The sequence below is a fragment of the Haliotis rubra genome, unplaced genomic scaffold (assembly GCF_003918875.1).
Source record: "Haliotis rubra isolate DU_JTF1 unplaced genomic scaffold, ASM391887v1 Scf627, whole genome shotgun sequence".
Classification (NCBI taxonomy): domain Eukaryota; kingdom Metazoa; phylum Mollusca; class Gastropoda; order Lepetellida; family Haliotidae; genus Haliotis; species Haliotis rubra.
Window position 1 is genome coordinate 458,296 of NW_025767332.1, and position 20,023 is coordinate 478,318.

Sequence of the window (20,023 nt, forward strand, 5' to 3'; positions counted from 1 at the left end):
CGTCACGCCGAAGACCTGGGTTCGATTCTCCACATAGGCACAATGTGTGAAGCCCATTTCTGGTGTCCTCAACCGTGATACTGATGGAATATTGCTAACAGCAGCGTAAAAGTAAACTCAATCACTCACCTGAAAGGTTGGGAGATATTGGGAATCAGGGACATCTTCTATGAGTTCGTATTGTATTGTCTTCATCAGTTAAAATGTTGTAGATTTACATACTAGTTGTACATCTAATTCTCACTCACTCACTCACTCACTCACTCACTCACTCACTCACTCACTCACTCACTCACTCACTCACTCACTCACTCACTCACTCACTCACTCACTCACTCACTCACTCACTCACTCACTCACTCACTCACTCACTCCTCACTCCCTATACCCCTATCCAGGATTTTCAGGGGACACACATAGACTCTAGGATTATACGGTACCCAAGAGTGGCGGTAGGTTAGCCTAGTGGTTAAAGCGTTTGTTCGTCACGCTGAAGACCCAGGTTCGATTCCCTACACATGGGTACAATGTGTGAAGCTTATTTCTGGTGTCCCCTGCCATGATGTTGCTGGAATATTGCTAAAAGCGGCATAAAACTAAACTAGACTCACTCACTGTACCCAAGAATTCCTTGGTGAAGTTCAAGGGGTCTGGGGATGTAGCCTCTGCAGAGACTGTCCCCATTGTTATACGTAGAATTAATCCCGAGTACATTCAACTTTACCTTCAGCGTCTTGTTGAGGAAGGCACCGAGTCAATAAAATCTTGAAACTTCAGCTGTAAATAACATTTTACATTCGTTTTAACAGTTATTTTATATGTTAATCTTCATCAGCACCACTTCAGTAGTTTTAATGTTTATATTTAATCAACATCTTTGATGGTTGATATTTGTTATGGTTATTATGTTTATCAAAGCATGGATTTGACATTTTGAATTCTGGATGTAGTTTTCGCTTCACCTGTCGATGAGGATTAATTAATGTGTTACCGTAGTGTCCGCCCACTGGCAGTCGTTCGCCAAGACCAATTGAAGTATTTGGTATTGACACAGGGATGTCATCGTGTACAAAACTCCACGATCTTGCGCCACTGTACCGATTATTTGTGTTTGTTTTCAACATTTGCTAACTTTTTTTGAGCAGACACGCAAAAAGGTTCGTTAAAATTCCTGCAGTCGGTCTCACAAACCAGCCTCTGCTTGTGGACGGCCTGCCGTGGCAAGGCAGTCATGTGACATTGCAAAGCCGTGTTTGTGTAAGGGCGCCGGTGTCGTGTTAAATGCAATCTGAGGGTGGAGCACCAGCCTCCATACACTGACCCTATGTATACGCAGAAGCCTGTTTGCCTTATCCACCTCAGCTAACGGGACAAACGCACTAATACTCTCCCCCACACAACTCTGTTTACTTAGGATTGACAGCATCGTGGCCTTCTACACACTTACTTCAGGAAGAGTGAGAACAATTTTTACAGTCCATCGCTTCTCTGAGACGCAAGTCGCTCATCTTTGTACAAATTGCAGGTTATTATCAGGTATGGGTTTTACCTTAGACGATAACCCTCAACGCGATTATTCCCTGTTTCGAGAGTAGGTAATCAGAGGGGGTTACTGTCATTTGATAGGAGGGATTTTGCGCCAGAACATACAATTGTTGCCATTTCACTAGGATCCCGGTAATAAATCTTGGTAAGATATCCTGCAACATCCGACATCAGTCTGAAAAGGTTTGCTCAAGAAAAAGGGAATCACAATGTTTTTCCTGATGTAGGCCGAAATCAAGCCTACGAAGCATGAACTGGAATCGTGAACCAATATGGGCTGTCATAGGACGGACGTGGATTTTTACGCATTTAGCAAATATAAATTAGGTTGTGGGTATCGAGAGATGCAAATGGAATTCAGCGTGTTTGTAATCTTCGACCTCAGATCAAACATGAGCTATAAAGAATGCACACAACCCTTAGAAAATTGGGCGATACTGGGTCTGCTTCTCACAAAAAGGAATTGCAAATTAAGATCCCACAGAAGCGGGATACAATTTAGTTGCAATTATCTATGATTATACAAGAAAAGTATTCATGCCTTTGATCTGAGTAACAAATGTGATCTTCCTTTTAAGGTAATTGACCTTCTCACAGGCTTTCAGAATTTTGTTCCAAACACGTTTTGATTCTAAATTCTGGTTTGGATTATTTTTATCATTTTTCGCGAACAATTTGAGACAGGCTTAAACTGTGAATAGGATATGGGCAAGGTGTGAATAAATGCAGGTACATGTATCAGAATTTTGTTTCATTATATTTTATGCAAGATATTTAATTAATTGAAAATAGAAATTAAGGCATGAATTTTAATCTTTTTTTAGATAATACAAAATCAAATATTATTCTAAAAATAATATCTGCATTTTCTTAAAAATGAGTATTAGTATATGTGGCTAATTTTTTTTATATGTCTGTGATTGTAGGTGAGTGTTAGGGTGGTGATCACGTGATGTGGAAAGGGTAGAGTGATCAAAGTTGGGGAAGGTGATCAAAGTTTAACAAGGTGATCAAAGTTTAACAAGGTGATCAAAGTTTGGGGAGGTGATCAAAGTTTAACAAGGTGAAGGGAGTCATAGACCAGTGTGTAAACTTATATGTCCTTAAGTTATAGTTATCATTTACAGGCTCTAGCAGAATAAAATATAGTTTTGTATTTATTCCATGACCGATTTCCAATAATGCTAATCTTAAAATTGACCATTCTGTCCTTTAACAGTGAAAATGTCACGGGTGTGAAGAATAACAATTAGAAAGGACAGGTGTTTATTTCACATTATTTGAAATGTCAGGACGGACGATGAGAATTACGAACATTCTACTCTGCGAGGAGATGAGTCAAGTCTCATGAAAGGTCCACGTATGATGTTGTCACGTGAAACAATTACGCCCGTTATGAGCAGATCTCTCAGTGCAGCTCCAAGCGTTCCCACATGGAAGCACAACCTCTTTCTGACGGCTTTATCACTGTTAGAATTGATTTTTTTCATAAAGTTTGATTTTATAGACTGGTTGTACAATTTTCGAAAGAGGCTTCCATCTGTGCAACAGGCCATAAAACAAGGAGGTTCAACTGGGTTCCAAACAATGCATCCTCTCCATTAGTTTTATTGTAATTATTTGTAAGGGAAATGTTACCATTGGATTTATTGCCATTGGTTGTGTAGGAAATGTTACCAGCTACAATATTCCATGAGAAAATTAATGATGTAATTTGGGAACATGTTAGAAACATGCTGTGTGATAACACATGTATTTTTCTGTTTTCTGAGTGAAGCCATTAGACAAAGTAAACAGCTGGGATGAAACATTTCATATCACTCAGGATATTATGTTATGTCGTACTTCACGATAAGGTATCAGAAATTCTTATTTGCATTTCGATTTAAATAAATATATGTGGAGAAAAACATTTCAAATTTTTTTTATCATTTGCTTGATAATAGTGAGTGAATGAGTGAGTATGTTTTTATGCTAATTTCAATATTCCCACAATATCAGGCAGGAGATGCCAGAAATAGGCGTCACACATTGTACCCAGATTCGGAATTAAACGTGTCTTTGGCATGACGGCGAATACTACTAGGCTCCCCCACTGCCCCTGCAGAGCTTTTGAAGATGAAGTGCATATTTAAATGGGTTGTTGTCCACCCCTCTGTTTGATAATATATCAAGTTAAATTTAAATAGAAATTAAAATGAGGAATGAGGAAGAGGAGAGGATGGAGTAGAAGTTTGAGCAGGGTTGTGAGTGAGCGAATGAGTTTTACAGTCCACTGAGATGGGTTTTATGCCACTTAAAGCAATATTCCAGCAATATCAAGGGGGGTGGACACCAGAAATGGGCTTAACATATTGTACCCACATGGACAAGCGAACCCGGACATTTGGTGTGCCGAGGGAACGCTTTAACTGCTTGGCTTCCCCACCATCCCCTTGGGCAGGGAAGGGGGTTGGGGAGTGGTCATCAAGCTTTGGAAGTGGCTTGGTATTGGGTTGGATTTGGTTGAGGGGGGTGACTGGTTGGATTGAAGGTGATTAGGTTTTGGGTAAAAGATAAGGATTACGTGAGGGAAGGGGTGGTTACTGGGTAGGGGGCGGTGGTCAAGATTTAGGACGGGAGCTGGGTGGTTGAAGCGTTACTAGAACACCAGACTACTCATTTCACCAAAGCATCTTTTTCACTTTACATTAATTCAATGAACTGTCAGTGATATATTTTCCAGGAATTTTTCTTGAAAAATGTGTAATTTTCAATCATATTTTCACACCAAATTTGATGTTCACCCTGACATTAACTGCAATGATTTGTATCAATTGAGACACTGTTTGTCACCTTAGTTGTCGTGATATTAATGTGTTGCTAATGAATTTCCTCCATATCTGCCCATGGCCGTGCCCTGAGGTAGTCCTACATGCCGTCATGGCCATCAATCAGCGATAACTGACGAGATACTTAACGATTGTGAGACGCTAACGATAAGCTTTTCAGCTGGTGGGGCTAGGTGCTCCGGAGTGAAATTATAGACAATCTGAGAGAAAGTAAATAGAACGGAAATATATGACTTACAACTACTGTTAAGATGAATGTACCAGGTTTAATAACTCATTAGCTGCATTGCCATTTCAACATTCTGATTATTTATCGCAGTTTAACACAGAATATTTTAGAAAGAATTTTTGGCTTGTGTTTTCATTACACCTCGTTTTATGTCTAGGGGGATAACTCCTAATTTGTGATTATTTGTAATTTTTATGAGGGGTGAATACACCGTTATTACCTGTATGAGACGGTTAATGTGTGAGTTATTATTCAGTTTTACCAACTAACCACAGCGTCAATATTATAATGACTGAGCAAATTCTGAAATGTGACTCTCTGTTCAAGAGTGCTTGGATGTAATCAGTTTTAACAGGCAGTCGAAGCACTGACTGGGGCTTGATTTGACAATTGACAGAGAAAATCGTTATAAATTGTTATGAAAACGTATAAAATTATCATGCCTAACTCCTAGCACAAACTCCCCTGGGATATGAAAGGGGAATCTTTCTTTTGCTCAGCTGACACAATCATATTACTGATAATAATTCTGTTGGTGGAAAGTTTTCAATTTGGGTAATTCGATTATGAAGAGCAGTTCCGTGCTGATGCTATAGTTGCTGTTTCAATGTAAAGTAGGAATAGAATGATAGAAGGAGAGTGATACAGAGATGGAGAGAAAGAGTAACAGATGGTAGAAAGAGTGAGATAGTGAAGAATAGAAAAAGTAAGGTAGGATAGAAAGGAGATGGAGAGAGGGACAAAGAAAAGGATAGAAAGAATGACAGATGGAAAGAAAGAGTGATAAATAGAGTGAGAGTGGAGGATAGAAAGAGTAGGGTAGGATAGAAGGGGAGAACAGCATGAGAGGATGGAGAGAGGGGCAAAGAGAAGGATAGAAAGAGTCACAGATGGAAAGAAAGAGTAACATGATAGATGGAGTGAGAAAGTGAAGAAAGAAAGGTAGGTAAAGGGAGAACAGCATGGAAGGCAGGATGGAAAGAGGGACAAAGAGAAGGGTGGAAAGAGGGACATTCGAAATGACAGGAGGGAGGGAGAACGAGGAACACAGAAGGAAGTCAAAGTGCAGTATTAGAAGAGTTTCATGCTTTGCCTTACACGGTTATTAAGAGCTGAACAGAATTATGTGATGACAAATACATGTTTTTGCTTAAATAAGAAATTTCTGTGATTTAGTTGAAATTAACCAACCTTTGTTTTTGAGATCATAATTGCTGACTTGGCTGACACATGTCATCGTATCCAAATTGCGCAGATTGATGCTCATGATGTTGATCACTGGATTGTCTGATCCAGACTCGTTACATACTGTTTGTTATTGCAATGCAAAGGGTTTTATCAGACTGTTAAATACCAGTTAATATCTCTGCACACTAGCTTCGGTGGAGTGTTGATATTTCAGACACCACTTGTCTCAAAAGTCCATTATAGTCTCTTTGTTTAGGATGTTAACACAACACAACTATAGTCCAGCTTCATGTGAGTGGTAAATAATTACTCTGGCTCAGACGGACAGTGATTTACATCACCAACATCATGGTTGCATCATGTTCTAATCAACAAAATCACAAAAACTTACGGGGCGGTGGGGTAGCCTAGTGGTTAAAGCGTTTGCTCATCACGCCAAAGACCCAGGATCTATTCCCAACATGGGTACAATGTGTGAAGCCCATTTCTGGTGTCCACAACCGTGATATTGCTGGAATATTGCTGAAAGCAGCGTAAAACCATACTCACTCACAAATTCTTCCACCATTTTACGACAACACGGCTTGCCGGAGACTAGTTTTCTTAACTGAACATAACAATCTGAAGTTGACATTCAACCCGTCTTTGAAGCAGACCTACAAAGGCAGTAAAACCATCAATTTACAGAAGGTTACAGGGTTAATAAAACAAGATTAGGGGATGGATTATTGTATATGTGTAAAGGTATTCAAGTGAACCCAGCTGGCATCAAGTACTCAGTAACAGCAATAATATAAGAAAAGGTATTTTTAAACATTCAATAAAATAACAACATACCCCATAACAATTTGCGAACAAAACGCCATTTCTACAGGAACAGGTTTTCAATAAAGATGATGATTTAGTAGTAGGAGGAAGCGACGCCAAGTTTGGAGAGGGGAACAGGGTAATTGACAGATGTGTAATAAAGATGTGGATCTTGTATTCAGTGTAAGCTTGCGGGCACAGCTATGAGACTCAGTGGGTTGGGGGACAGGAACTCACTGAGCCGTGGAGGGATTGGTTCTGCTCAATGATTGCCCTAGGATGCACAACACGCAGTGTTGAGAAGGTCTTTGTACGGTTTAACCACCGCTTGGAGACGGGGTATAGCTCATTAGATTTTGTGTGCTATGAAGTAGATACTAGCGTCATAAAACTGGCTACAAGGTGGCTGGCTCTTGGCTTGGAGAACAGCAAGGTGCTTCACTGATGAAGCCAGCTCTGCTCGTTACAGCTCGATCCATGCTGGTGCCATAACATGGCGTTATGGTGATTTGGCTTGTACAAGCACCAGCCTGGATATAAAGTGCCGTGATATCATTGTATGGCACATGTAAGACACTACGATGAACTATTCCAGTTCTGACAAATTCGAACATTACCTGTGACTCTGACTGATGAACATCAATGATAAATTATAATGAATAAAGAACAGTTAGTGTTAGAACAGTCCATATGAATATTAGTTTGTTTGAAGTACATGATATATTTTGTTTGACTGGCATTTTTAAGTTGACTGGCATTTTTAAGTTGACAAGTTACATGAAAGGTGATATACTTCATGGATAGCAACATAATATATGGCGGCGTGTGGTCCTGTGCACAGAGCGCAGGTCAGCGAATCAGTTGAAGTTAAGCAACAGAGAGCTCGGACAGTCCATGGATGGGTGTCCGTGTTTGACAGCTTGACTCCTGAGAGTTTCTAGGACTTCCGTCCTGCCCCACAACGAAGCACACGTGATACATGTGGTCTCACCTTAGGCAAGTGAGTTTGTTCAAAATTGCCTCTGTTCACCCAGCAGAAAATGGGTACCCGGTTGGATAAAGTCATGTGACTATAACCTTCTAGCGCCTAACATGTCGCTTGGGTTGTCCGGGGTAATCATAATCGGGGTGTTAGCGCTTTGAGCATGCGTGTTGCGTGGAGATTAGCGCATTATAAGACTTCTCATTATTATTATTATTATTATATTAGAGAAGATGTCATCCAGAGTAGTACCTTGACTCACAAACATTTATTAGTTTTAAGGGTCCTTGCAGACAATATGAGGGTCCTGTGAGGTATCGGTGTTGAAGTAACCGTATTTAGAGCCTGGGATAAATCATTGATCATGTGGACTGGTGGATGAAATGATGCATGTAACTGCTCTGAAAGAAACAACCAAACACTTAGCAAAGTCAAAGATGTGTTGTGGGTACAGTGAATAATATTGTGCGTCCCTCTGGATGGAGTGATTTTTTCTGCGTCCATTCTCTACATTTGTGCGTATTGGACACAATAGCACGTCTTATAAAACCCTGGTCTTACCTTCTTGTTACACCATATATTGAAAAGAAAACTTAAACAGGAGATACACAAAAATTGTATTAATTCAAAAAAATTGTAAAAATATATCAGGGATGTGATGGTAAGATCAGTTAGAAGTTCATGACGTCAGTATCCTCTGCATAATGTTTTTTTAAATATGGGGGGATCAAAGTTAACCTGAACATAAAGTTGCAGCTGATCCGCCATGTGTATCAAATTATTTTCAGAACTACATTCTTGTTAGTATGTTATTTTGTTCCAGGCGCATAAAGTATGGTATTACGATGTTGTTGATTGCGTGCAGTAAGAAAGATAATTCCTTGGATTTAAATTACAGTACTTTCAGTTCATAACGATCCTGCTGCCAGATAATTTGGGAATAATTGTTCGGTATATCGACAAAGTCTGTGGGTATTAATGAGTTTCAAGTTAGGGTGATAAATCACTTGTTATTATATTCTTAATTAGTGCGATCCAATACTCTCATTGACGGTACGAGAGCTGTACGGAATTAAATTTTCAACACCTGTGGTGTATAAAGAACCTACAGAAATAATATGCAGAGATCAACTCGTAATCGTTTCTCAACCATAATTAGTAAGCATTTCCTGTTTCACATATTTCAAGATTTTTTACATTTTTCTATTTTTTTCAGTCATGAGACAGCTGGAGCAGTGGTCGGGACGACCTTGTTGTGACCTTGCGATGACCTCCGCTTGCAAACAGACATGTCAGAGGGTAGGTAACAGTGTTGCATCATGGATAATTATTATGTAAAAAATTGAGATGCTGTGTTACATGCAGGAAGAGTTGGGTTAAAATCAACAAACTTCATGGAAATGGTTGGAGTAATTCCCGTTGGATGATTAGCTCAACATTGCATTCCTGTTGTGATCTTTATCAGAACCCTCATATGTGAGGGGTTAAGTGACAACAAGTCAGATACAGTAGCAATCATAGTATTTCTGTCGTAAAGGGTCCCCAAGTTTTCAATCTTTATCAGAACCCTCATATGTGAGGGGTTAAGTGACAACTAGTAAGATACAGTAGCAATCATAGCATTTCTGTTGTAAAGGGTCCCCAAGTTTTCAGTTTGTATCAGAACCCTCACATATGAGGGGTTATGTGGCAACAAGTAAGACACAGTAGCAATCATAGTATTTCTGCCGCAAAGGGTCCCCAAGTTTTCAGTTTGTATCAGAACCCTCACATATGAGGGGTTAAGTGACACCAAATAAGATACAGTAGCAATCTTTGCATTTCTGTTGTAATGGCTCCCCAAGTTTTCAGTTTGTATCAGAAGCCTCACATTTGAGGGTTTAAGTAGCAAGTAAGATACAGTGGCTACTATTGCAGCCTGGTGTAATGACTCCCCAAGTTTTGAATTTTAAGTGATAAAAATACATTCCTGTATGGGAATTCAGTATGTGAATGTTTGGGATATTTCAGACAAATATTTACTATTTTCTTTCAAGGTAGGCAGTGACTATTTTCGGTGACATACAGAATCTTACAGGGTAGCGCAATAACTGAGTTTCCGTATGACTTGCGTGTGTTCAGTTGTGTCATAGAGCATCCGATATGACACAGGATGGTGCATCAACGATCGCGTAAAATAACATATTGTATTACTGCTCGTCAAATACAACGAAGGACACACAGACCGACGCTGACCTGGTTGAGAATTTTACAATTTGAACAAGATTTCTACAAATATGTCCAGCACAGGAATTTAATCGGGTCCATGCAACAGCAACTGGATGTTACCACGCAACATTTGAACAATGTTCTCTTCAAATTTGAAGACAACAGAGCAGTAATCATGTTCATTCCCTGAAGAACTTGTTGAAATTTGGCAACAATTAAGTAAAACTTTTGTGGAAGAGCAAAGAACGTTGCAGTGGGACTGGTAAATACACCGGTTGATTGTAAAAGCATCTGAGCTGGCCGTCCTATTAAACAGGCAAACATATTGCTAGGTCTTAATCATTCAGAATATACTACTGTTTACTGAGCGTTCCCCAGCAGCAAGAGAACGCCAAAGCTATTTACATGTGATGCTTCAAAATTTAGACTAAGGGCCACAAAATTTAGACAGGTGGGGGGTATACTCTTTCTTAAGTGGCATTTGTTTATGCAAATAGGTGCTTTGAATTATGGGTAGACAGGAAGATGGGCTGTATGCTCCTTCAGTTGAAGAGTTCTCCAAGGGAAGGTGGGAAGGCTTTCATATCTGGTTGTCTTGGAAATCTTGATGGAACATTTGTCAGAGCGCTACCAATTATATCTTCCAACTTCTGACTATGGTTCCTGAAGCTGTTGTCGAATGTCAAAACATTCGAAAAAGAGCAAGAAAAAGTTGGAACCTTATTGGTCGAGGGTTTTTAAATTTTGATAAGCAGAATCAGATGACGCCATAATTTAGTTTTTGGGAGTGCCCTTGACAAGATCATGTTGAAACTTGGAATAAGATATCTGCCTTTTTCAGGTTATAATTGGCAGCTTTGTAATAAAATTTGGTGTGTTTATTCGGAACATGCAGAGATTCGTGAACATGGGGCATTCTTGGGAGGTGTCTGAGCTTGATACAACATGGCCGTGTTTGTTGTTTAAAAATTTATTGAATATATTTGGTTAAAAAAACAGGGAGTGTTTTTATGTTGCATTTTTTGCAACCTTAATCTTGGCATAATGTCAAATGTATGAAGCGTGATCCTATTTGTGGAGTTTGTTTCTTTCGATATGAAATTTGGCCCAGGAAAATTAGAACATGAAATATCCCAGCTGGAATTGGTATTACCTTCCAGGAAACTGTTTCAAAGTAATAAATACTTTTTAACCACTTCACATAATTGTCAGTCAAGGATGGATGTTTTCAGTGCAGTGTTAATTTTTATGCGGGGAAAATTATTTTTGTTATGGCTTTAGTGCTTCCGTCAGATTGTGAAAAGATAATATTTGGAGTTATCCCATGGTTTAACATTTAAAATAAACGAAGATGTTGTCGCTAGATCTGAAAGGCACATTTCATAATTGAGCAAAACTAGACCAGACTTTCAACAATGCTTGCTTTCATCCCACAAATCCTTCCATTTTTGGCGATCTTTTCAAAATTTCAAATAAAAAACACAATTTGGAATTCACAAAAGCTATATTGTGTGTTTTCAGAGGAAAAGTTAGTTTGTTTGAAATGTTTATTGAAAGATGGCTCTTTAAGGAATAAGTCATCTTTTGTATCGGGAGACTTGTTTGAAATCGGAAGCTTCACCGAGCATGGAAGAGTTGGCTCTTTTTTCAAAAGTCCACAACAGGTAGCTAGCTATACAATAGTTGTACCAGGCAGCTCAGGGCCTGATTGGCCGGTGATAACATTCACACAGCTAGGCATGATGGGAAATATTACAGATTGAAAGTTTAATGCAAATACGTGAACACAACGTGAGATGAGCTGTCAGATTTAGACAGCAAGTTTTACTTTAGTAAAAAATGTTGATTTCGTACCTGCGTGAGAGTTGCTCTTAAAGGGGCTCTGTCAGGGATTTGTAATGTGTATAGATTCTATATACTGCTTCCCTGCCCACTACTGACTTACAGCTTGTGTGGGTCGTAGTACTGTGTTGTCTGTTTAAGTTGTTTACAATAGCATTCTGGGTGAGCAGGCTTGGACCAGTAGCTTCAAACTGCTCTGAAGAGTGACTTCCCTTGGGTGTTCAAGTATCTGCTGAAATCACATTTTGATTCTCTACAGTTTTTATCAGTGGTGTGCTAACATTGTAGCAATGCTTCTGCTTTTAACTTGAAGTATTAACTTTCTTCCTATCTTATATAGTTAGGTGAGTGAGTGATTATGGTTCTATGTTGCTTTTAGCAAGATTCCAGCAATATCACGGCGAGGGACACCAGAAATGGGCTTCATGCATTGTACCCATATGGGGAATCAAACCTGAGTCTTCAGTATGAAGAGTGAATGCTTTAACCATTAGGCTTTCTTTCTCTCTCTCTCTCTCTCTCTCTCTCTCTCTCTCTCTCTCTCTCTCTCTCTCTCTCTCTCTCTCTCTCTCTCTCTCTCTCTCTCTCTCTCTCTCTCTCTCTCTCTCTCTCTCTTCTCTCTCTCTCTCTCTCTCTCTCTCTCTCTCTCTCTCTCTCGATCTTGATGGTGTGATGTTTAAAACATATCACAAACCAGGGTGACTCAGCTGCCTTTGCCTTGCCTACTTTGAAGTCGACACCTTGTCAGTGCCACCACGTCAAGTTTGACGGAATCTCAGAGATGAGGAAAACACATGTAATGATCAAACACATTTCAGCTTCACCTCAGTTCCACCTTTTCAACAATACCTGTTCTTTGTTGAAGTCAAGGTCAGTGATCTAAGCGGTGGCTGAGTGGGTTAGATCGCTGACTTTGTGTGCTGGCAATTAGGTGCTTCACTCTGAGATTGTGGTTCGAATCCCAGATGTGGCTCAGCCATTAAGTACTAGAATGTATATTTTATTGAGTGAGTAAGTGAGTGAGTATGGTTTAACGCCGCTTTTAGCAATATTCCAGCAATATCATGGTGGGGGACACCAGAAATGGGCGTCACACATTGTACCCTTGTAGGAATCAAACCCTGCCTTCGGTGTGACGAGCCAACACTTTAGCCACTAGGCTACCCCGTCGCCCCCTGTACTTTATTGAGAAAGTGTAATCACAAATAAAACATATTTGGCATTTGAGCACTTTCCAAAAGGCATTGTGTGTTCTCAGAGAAGGAGTAGGACTTGCACAGCAAATGATGCCCAGCCAAAGATGATCACGTTTTTAGACAATAGATTTTTAAAAATACACTGATGTATTATTGTTTATTAATTTGATAAACAAAATTTGATCAGTGCTGAGTGATCTTACTTGGAGTTCTTGAGAGGCATATGGAAATTGTTATTCAAGTATAAGACAGATATTAATGATGTCAACTTATTCTTTATTGTATTCACGTTTCTGGGCTTTTCCTTGTCCCTTCGTGAGGCGAGGCAAGGAAAACCCCAGAAACATGTATGCAATAGTGAAGAAGTTCACATACGTAATATTTTGTCTTATGCTTGGTCCACCTTGGATTTGTACATACCCTTACATGAAGGGCTGTGCATGGTGATTTAAAAATCAGTGTTGGACCTGAAGAAAACATTGAGATATTGTTGTATGAGAAGTCCCACATGCGGGACTGGAGCCAACAAAGCAACAGGCTCCTGCTGCTGACGAGGATGATGTGGTATGCGATGGGCGCGGGACGATGTGGAGGGTGGTTGTGAAAGCCGAACATGCCTGCTGTGAATATAATAACGGGAGTAGGATCTCGGCAAGACGAGGGACCGCTGGTCCAACCCCTAAAGAGTTCTCATTTGCGGACAGGTTTTCAAAAGATTAGGTAGAAAGAAGCTTGTAGCTGATGATTACTATGATTATGTGGTTTGTTCAAAAGCGAAATGTTGAACGGAGTGCGATTTGGGAATCTCCACAGGAGAGTTCTTGAAGGAACTTACTGAGCAGAACTGGGAAAGCTCCTCAAAGGGCTGTTTGTTTAGGAAGAAGAAAGGGGATTATGTTTTGAGGGGGGATGAGATAAGATTGGCATGCTGTCGGTCCAGATAGACCACAGGGATCATGATGGGTGTATTTTGATTTGTCAGAAACTATTTGTGTCAAATATGCCATGCTTTGTGAAAGATGAAGTGAAGCATGACAGAAGTTAGGGCTGCTTCTTGAGATTATAGGTCACAGGTTTTCAACCCAAGCAGATTAATTAACTTCTAATTTCTCAAACCAAACTGTTGTGGGAACACAAGTGTGATGATACTGTGCTAAAGATAGTAAATTTGTTTACTTAATTTATTTGTACCATTTTTGCAAATTGTTGATGTATTAATTTCGCCATTTTAGAAAACTAGTCTGGATCCTTATTTTATCACATATTAAATTTCATTTATATCCTGATGCGTGTACAGTGAATATGTGAATTGTTCGTATAATCTTGTTTTGTGACAACTCTTTGACTGTTATATATTGATGAGTATGTTTTTGTTTTCATGCTGACAGTAAGCAAAAACATAAACCATGCATACAAAAACATGTTTAGTTATGAAGTGGTTTTGTAAACATGTTTTTGTACATTTCTGTGAGTATTTGCTTTATTGGTAATTAAGGGGAGGTAGGGTAGCCTAGTGGTTAAAGCGTTCAATCATCATGCCACAGACTCAGGTTTGGTTTACAGACTGGGTAAAGCACATATCTAGTGAACCCTGCCATGGTATTACTGGAATATTGCTAAAGGTGGTGTGAAAACAGCTTGCTCACTCACTCACTCGGGCGGTGGGGTACCCAGTGGTTAAAGCATTCGCTCATCATGCAGAAGGCCTGAGTTGGATTCCTCACATGGGTACAATGTGGGAAGACCATTCCTTGTTTCCCCAGCGCCGTGATATTGCTGGAAATTGCTAAAAGTGACGTCAAACCACTCACTCACTCACTCACTCACTCACTCACTCACTCACTCACTCACTCACTCACTCACTCACTCACTCACTCACTCACTCACTCACTCACTCACTCACTCACTCACTCACTCACTCACTCACTCACTCACTTCACACACACTCACTCACTCACTCTGCAAACATTTTACAAAAATAAATGACATTGTTAAAAATATTCCTGCATTAATGTCAGTTCCAGAAATGATCATATCGTTCAGTTCTTTCCCCTTCTTTGAGCCCACAAAATATCACCCCGTTCAAATGCTCAATTGGGCCTCAGCTACTTCTGAAAATGAGTATCTCAGCTTCACTATCTGTGTGGAATCACCAGACCCTCTCAAGAAAAATAAACTGAAAACCTTCATTTTATCCAGCATATGTTCAGTGTTTTGCACTGCCTGTCTGTCATCTTCCTCACACAGATGTGACCTCTGACCCTCACAGGTCGCGCTACAGCTTCATCTTCATAACCTTTGCTTTTGTGGATATGACCTGTGACCTCTAGCCCCATTGGTAATGTTTTTGATGGTGGAGTTTCTGGACAGTCTGTCTGCTTGTGTTTTGGAGATTGGGTCGGATAGTGTTGAGTTGTTGCAGTGAAAAGATTATTCCTCTGGTTTCTGTCATAGATGAAGATGAGGGAGATGAAGATGTTTCTTGTCCATGAACAGTGGTACAAGGTTAGATATACTTATATAGGAATAAAGTCTCATATATACAAAGTCACAGAAACAAGGATGTGTGGTTTATAGGGTTTTGTGTCGAGTTTTTCATTGCTTTTGTGGGGCGGTGGTGTAGCCTTGTGGTTAACACATTCACTAGTCACGCTGAAGACCTGGCTTCGATTCCCTACATGGGTACAATGTGTGACGTCCATTTCTGATCGTGATATTGCTGGAATGTTGCTAAAAGAGGCGTAAAAGATACTCACTCACTTTCCAAAATGATACGTTTATCAGGATACATCAACGACCAGTTCTTGTTTTTGATATTCTGGGTCAGGATATTGCCAGGACAGCTCCAGGTGCCAAATCGGATATTTTTTAATTAAAACTATGGCCTATAGTCTGTTTGCAGTGAAAATGTACCGATGAATTTCACTTTAAACAAAAAACTAAACCAAATAAAGTGAAATTAAGATTGCGAGTCCTCATAATTTTACCTTGCCAATTGGAAATTTAAGTCTCAGAATTGTATTTAACTTAGGATAAAAGTTGTTTAACAAACTATCATAGATTGAAATCGTTATTATTGGTTTGTATTACAGGGGGGTAAGCGCAGTAGTTGGAACAGTGAAACAAATGCACGTGCGGTACGTGATGAGTGTTAACTTAGACCAACCCTACTTGTTATCGGTGTTTCATTTAATGTGCATACCCCCTTGTAATACAAACAAATAAAGCGATTTGAAACTATGATCGTTTGTTTAACAACTTTTATCCTAAGTTTAATAAAATTCTGAGATTTAAATGTTCAATTGGCGATGTAAAATTATGAGGATTTGCAATCTTATTTTCACTTTATTTGATTTACATTTTTGTTTAAGGTGAAATTCATCGGTACCTATTCTCTGCAAACAGAATTTTAATAAGGTTTTGTTTACATAAAAAGAACTTTATGTATTTTTTATCACGGACAGGCCTTCTCTTAAGTCTTTAGCATAATTATTTTTAATTATTCTAGGGGATCAAAGTCCAAGCTACACCCACTGCCCCAACCCAGCCCCCTCTTTTGATTATCAAATGATCAGTCCCATGTGTTTAACTTTCCAAAGTGGCAGTGTCCTTTCATGCTAACCACGAGTTAAATTTTGTATTGGTATTTTTTGGTATGGGAGCGGTGGGGTAGCCCCATTTTTAAAGCGTTCACTCATCACGCCGAAGACCTGAGTTTGAGTCCCCACATAGGTACAAAGTATGAAGCCCATTTCTGGTGTCCCCTACCGTGATATTGCTGGAATATTACTAAAAGCGGGTAAAACTAAACTCACTCACTTTTTGTTTTGGTATGGAGTAGTTTTATTACTCTGTGTGTGTATTAAATGCAACGAAATCATTGTGGCTGGCAACATTTTGTTAGATTTCCATGCCGGGTAATTTTAAGGGATAGTCTTCATAATGAGTAGAGAATAGGGTAAATTTTTGTGTTGGGTATTGCAATTTTTGATCACTATAGGTTGTTTTACTGTGAATGAGTATGGTTTTATGCCACTTTTAACAATATTCACTGAAGGGTACACCATAAATGGGCTTCACACACTGTACCCATGTGGGGAGTCGAACCCAGGTCTTTGGTGTGACAAGCTAACACTTTAACCACTAGGCTACCCCACCAACGTTTTTTTTAAAGACCTTTTATTACAAGTTTGAACCCAAACCACTAGGGTACTCCACTAATGTTTTTTGAAAACTTTTATTACAAGCACATTTACATGTTTTGACAACTGGGACTTTTTTAACACAAACAGGTAACTGACCCCTGATATTTTGTCAACCCATAAAGTGACTTGTATTGCCTTGAATGTTTGTCTACTGAGTCAAGCTCTGTGTTTTAATAACTTGACTCATGCTTTAAGTTACATAACTCATCAAGGGAGGGGCTCTGGTAACAAGTTAATCACAAGTTTTCAGTCAGGCCAGAAAAATTTTCCTTTTTGGAATATAATTCCTGCCCTTTATATTACTGTTTTATTTATTATTTTTTTGTCTTTTCTTTGTGATTGTTAAGATGGCTTTTTGTAAATGTAAGTTCAATTTTAATTTCTTTACTAAAATCATAAATGGGTGAAAAATATGAAAGCGTTTGTCTAATCATAAAAAGGGAAGTAAAAAAGAGTAGTTTCATGCTAATTTTTTTATTGAATGTAGTATATAAACTTTGCACATATATTTGGCTGCATATGCCTTTAATTAAGCACATGGTTCTATTTTAAAGTTCTATTTTGAAGAAACATGCGCTTGTAAAGATGTTTATTCAGCTGGGAGAGGGCACTCTGCTCATAGTTCACAAAAGTTCATGTTATTTCAGATAAAATAAGTAAACTGTATGTAAAAATACTTCAAAATATTATTTTACAATGCAAACATCTATTTATCGATTAATCAAATAACGATAATTTTCTTTTAGTGTAAGATAGATGAGTATTTTTTCAAAGTTGTAAATAATTTCGCTTTGATGCTTTAAACTAAAAAATGACTTCATATTTGGGAAGAAATGTTAATCAAGAATTAAATCAGGATTTTAAAATTTCTTTTTAATTATCGTACAGAAAGCGGGATTATAAATTTCTCTTAAATTATTGTATAAATGGGACCACCAGTGTCTGGTGGTATGTTTGCACGGTAGATGCTTTTCACCACTCGTTACGGCCCCTTTAATTGCTGTGTAGGCAGATGACAATTTAATACATATCGGTTCTGATATTTAGGAGCTATCAGTAAGCCAGTTTGCCTGCATGCTTGCCCTTGTGCAAACTCAGTGAATTCACTAAAGCATTTATGACAAGATGATTTTCTTCCTAAACAATCAATAAAGACTGGTTTCCTGGCCTTAGGCAAGACTCTCAGGAAACGTATTACAGGGCTAGGAGAGATGGAAAAATAGTGCGCGTGAGGTGCCTGGAAGGATGTAAAAAGGTCCTCAATTACCAAGTCGCAGGGACAAAACAAAAGCTTTGTTGTTGACTCGGTGTCGAAAAAATGTTTTAAAAGCTTTGCTTTTTATGTAATTCAAAGCATTAATGGACAGGGTGCGCAAGCCAGCTTGGAAGACTTAACTCCATAGGAGCTGCCCTGCCTTGTACAGACCAGCTTGAAGAAACAAATGTAGTTTTGGCAAAGTGCTGAACCAGTTGTTAGGAAAACAGTAGGTCTTTCCCTGGAAGCAGTTGTAAGGTAAACGTCCCATAGAGCCATAACACCCTGGTAGAATTCCTGCTGTTGATGGATACTTGAATTAACTTTCTGGATGCAGACTGGAGAAAAAGCTGTTGCTATCAGCACCGAGACATGTTTAATGGCTTAAGTCTGTCTGCAAAAGTACAAATGAAATTACCATGGCTCAAATTTTACTGCTTACTGTTTATTTCTTTGCAAAATCTTTATTGCAACACTAACAAATCTATTTTCTGTGAAAATTATTATTATTCATTCAAGAATTTTCTTAAACATGTTTAAGGAATCGGTAGCAATCACCATAAATATTAGCCTGAAGATTTACAAAGTTGAGATCTTTATCGTAATGGTTTCTCGGTACCATGATAAGTTTCATGCAACATATATTTAGTATAGTTCATCTAGAAAAAAGGGAAGTACTTAATTTATTCTGAGGGACCAATATTTTTTATGGATGTTTGAAATTAGCGTTTTTATCACACATGCAATTTCTTTTCACAGTTTTTGTTTAACATGCGTAATGCATTAAGATATGATCATGCAGTTAGTTTATTATTTACTCATTTTCAGTTCACCTGGAATAATTCTTCTTCACAAATATCCCTCATTCCCTGAAGATAAAATGCTTAGCGCTTCACCTTAGTGCTTCACCTTAGTGCTTCACCTTAGTGCTGAGAGTCAAATAACTCTTCATACAGGGCATTTGTAACTGTTGGTTGGAACTTGTATTAAAGTTTGTGGTATTTTTTGTATTAAATCAAGTCCTCAGCGTACGGCTCTTTACTAAAACCAAAACAGTGTCCTGAAGTGGTTTGTCTCTGCATAAACATACCAATGTTATCCCCAACTTCTAAATACCTGTATTTTTTCCCATGACACTTAAGTGTCCAGCTGTTTCTCCTGTAAGTATTTCAGATTTTTTTGTTATTTTATTTTCATGAGGAAATTGCTTGTTTAAATTATACAAAGATCGGGATCACCTTGCAGGAGTCCCCTTTGTCGTTTTCTTCAAACTGCTTTATAAAAACAACGCACGAAAATGTCTTAATATGTAGTACTTCCACCCTGAGAGCTCTTTTGAAGATCACAAGGTAATCTTTACTTTATACAAAACAACAAGCAAGGAAACATGATCTATTATACTAGATAAACCGAGGTTGCACAGATTTTCAAATATTCGTTCAGCTGTGGAAGGTTTTGTTTTGCTTCCATTTCACAACAAGCCATTAGCACTATATAGCAGAATGGGACAGAGAGGCAGATCTAAATACGCCACTTGATTTCTTCTCCGAGTTTATGTAAGTCTCGGCTCCTTGGGAGAGCATAGAAGAATTTAAACAAGCGGAGCAAGTGCTTTTTAAAGTTTATGATATTAACTGTAAATTCCCATGCTGTTCCTGGTGAAGAGTTTACAGCTCAACAAATTCTGAGTATTTCAAATTCTGAGTCGTTACTTAAATATCATGTTTCCTTGTTT

At 38.7% G+C, this 20,023-nt stretch overlaps 1 protein-coding gene across 1 annotated transcript in view; it reads left to right on the forward strand.

Annotated features, from left to right (window-relative positions):
- LOC124256394 (reversion-inducing cysteine-rich protein with Kazal motifs-like) overlaps nt 1-20,023 on the forward strand; it is an 82,878-nt gene that overhangs the window by 53,887 nt on the left and 8,968 nt on the right. The window contains exon 5 of the mRNA XM_046690400.1: nt 8,799-8,881. Within this exon, the coding sequence (XP_046546356.1) occupies nt 8,799-8,881 (83 nt within the window). The remainder of the gene's footprint in view (nt 1-8,798; nt 8,882-20,023) is intronic.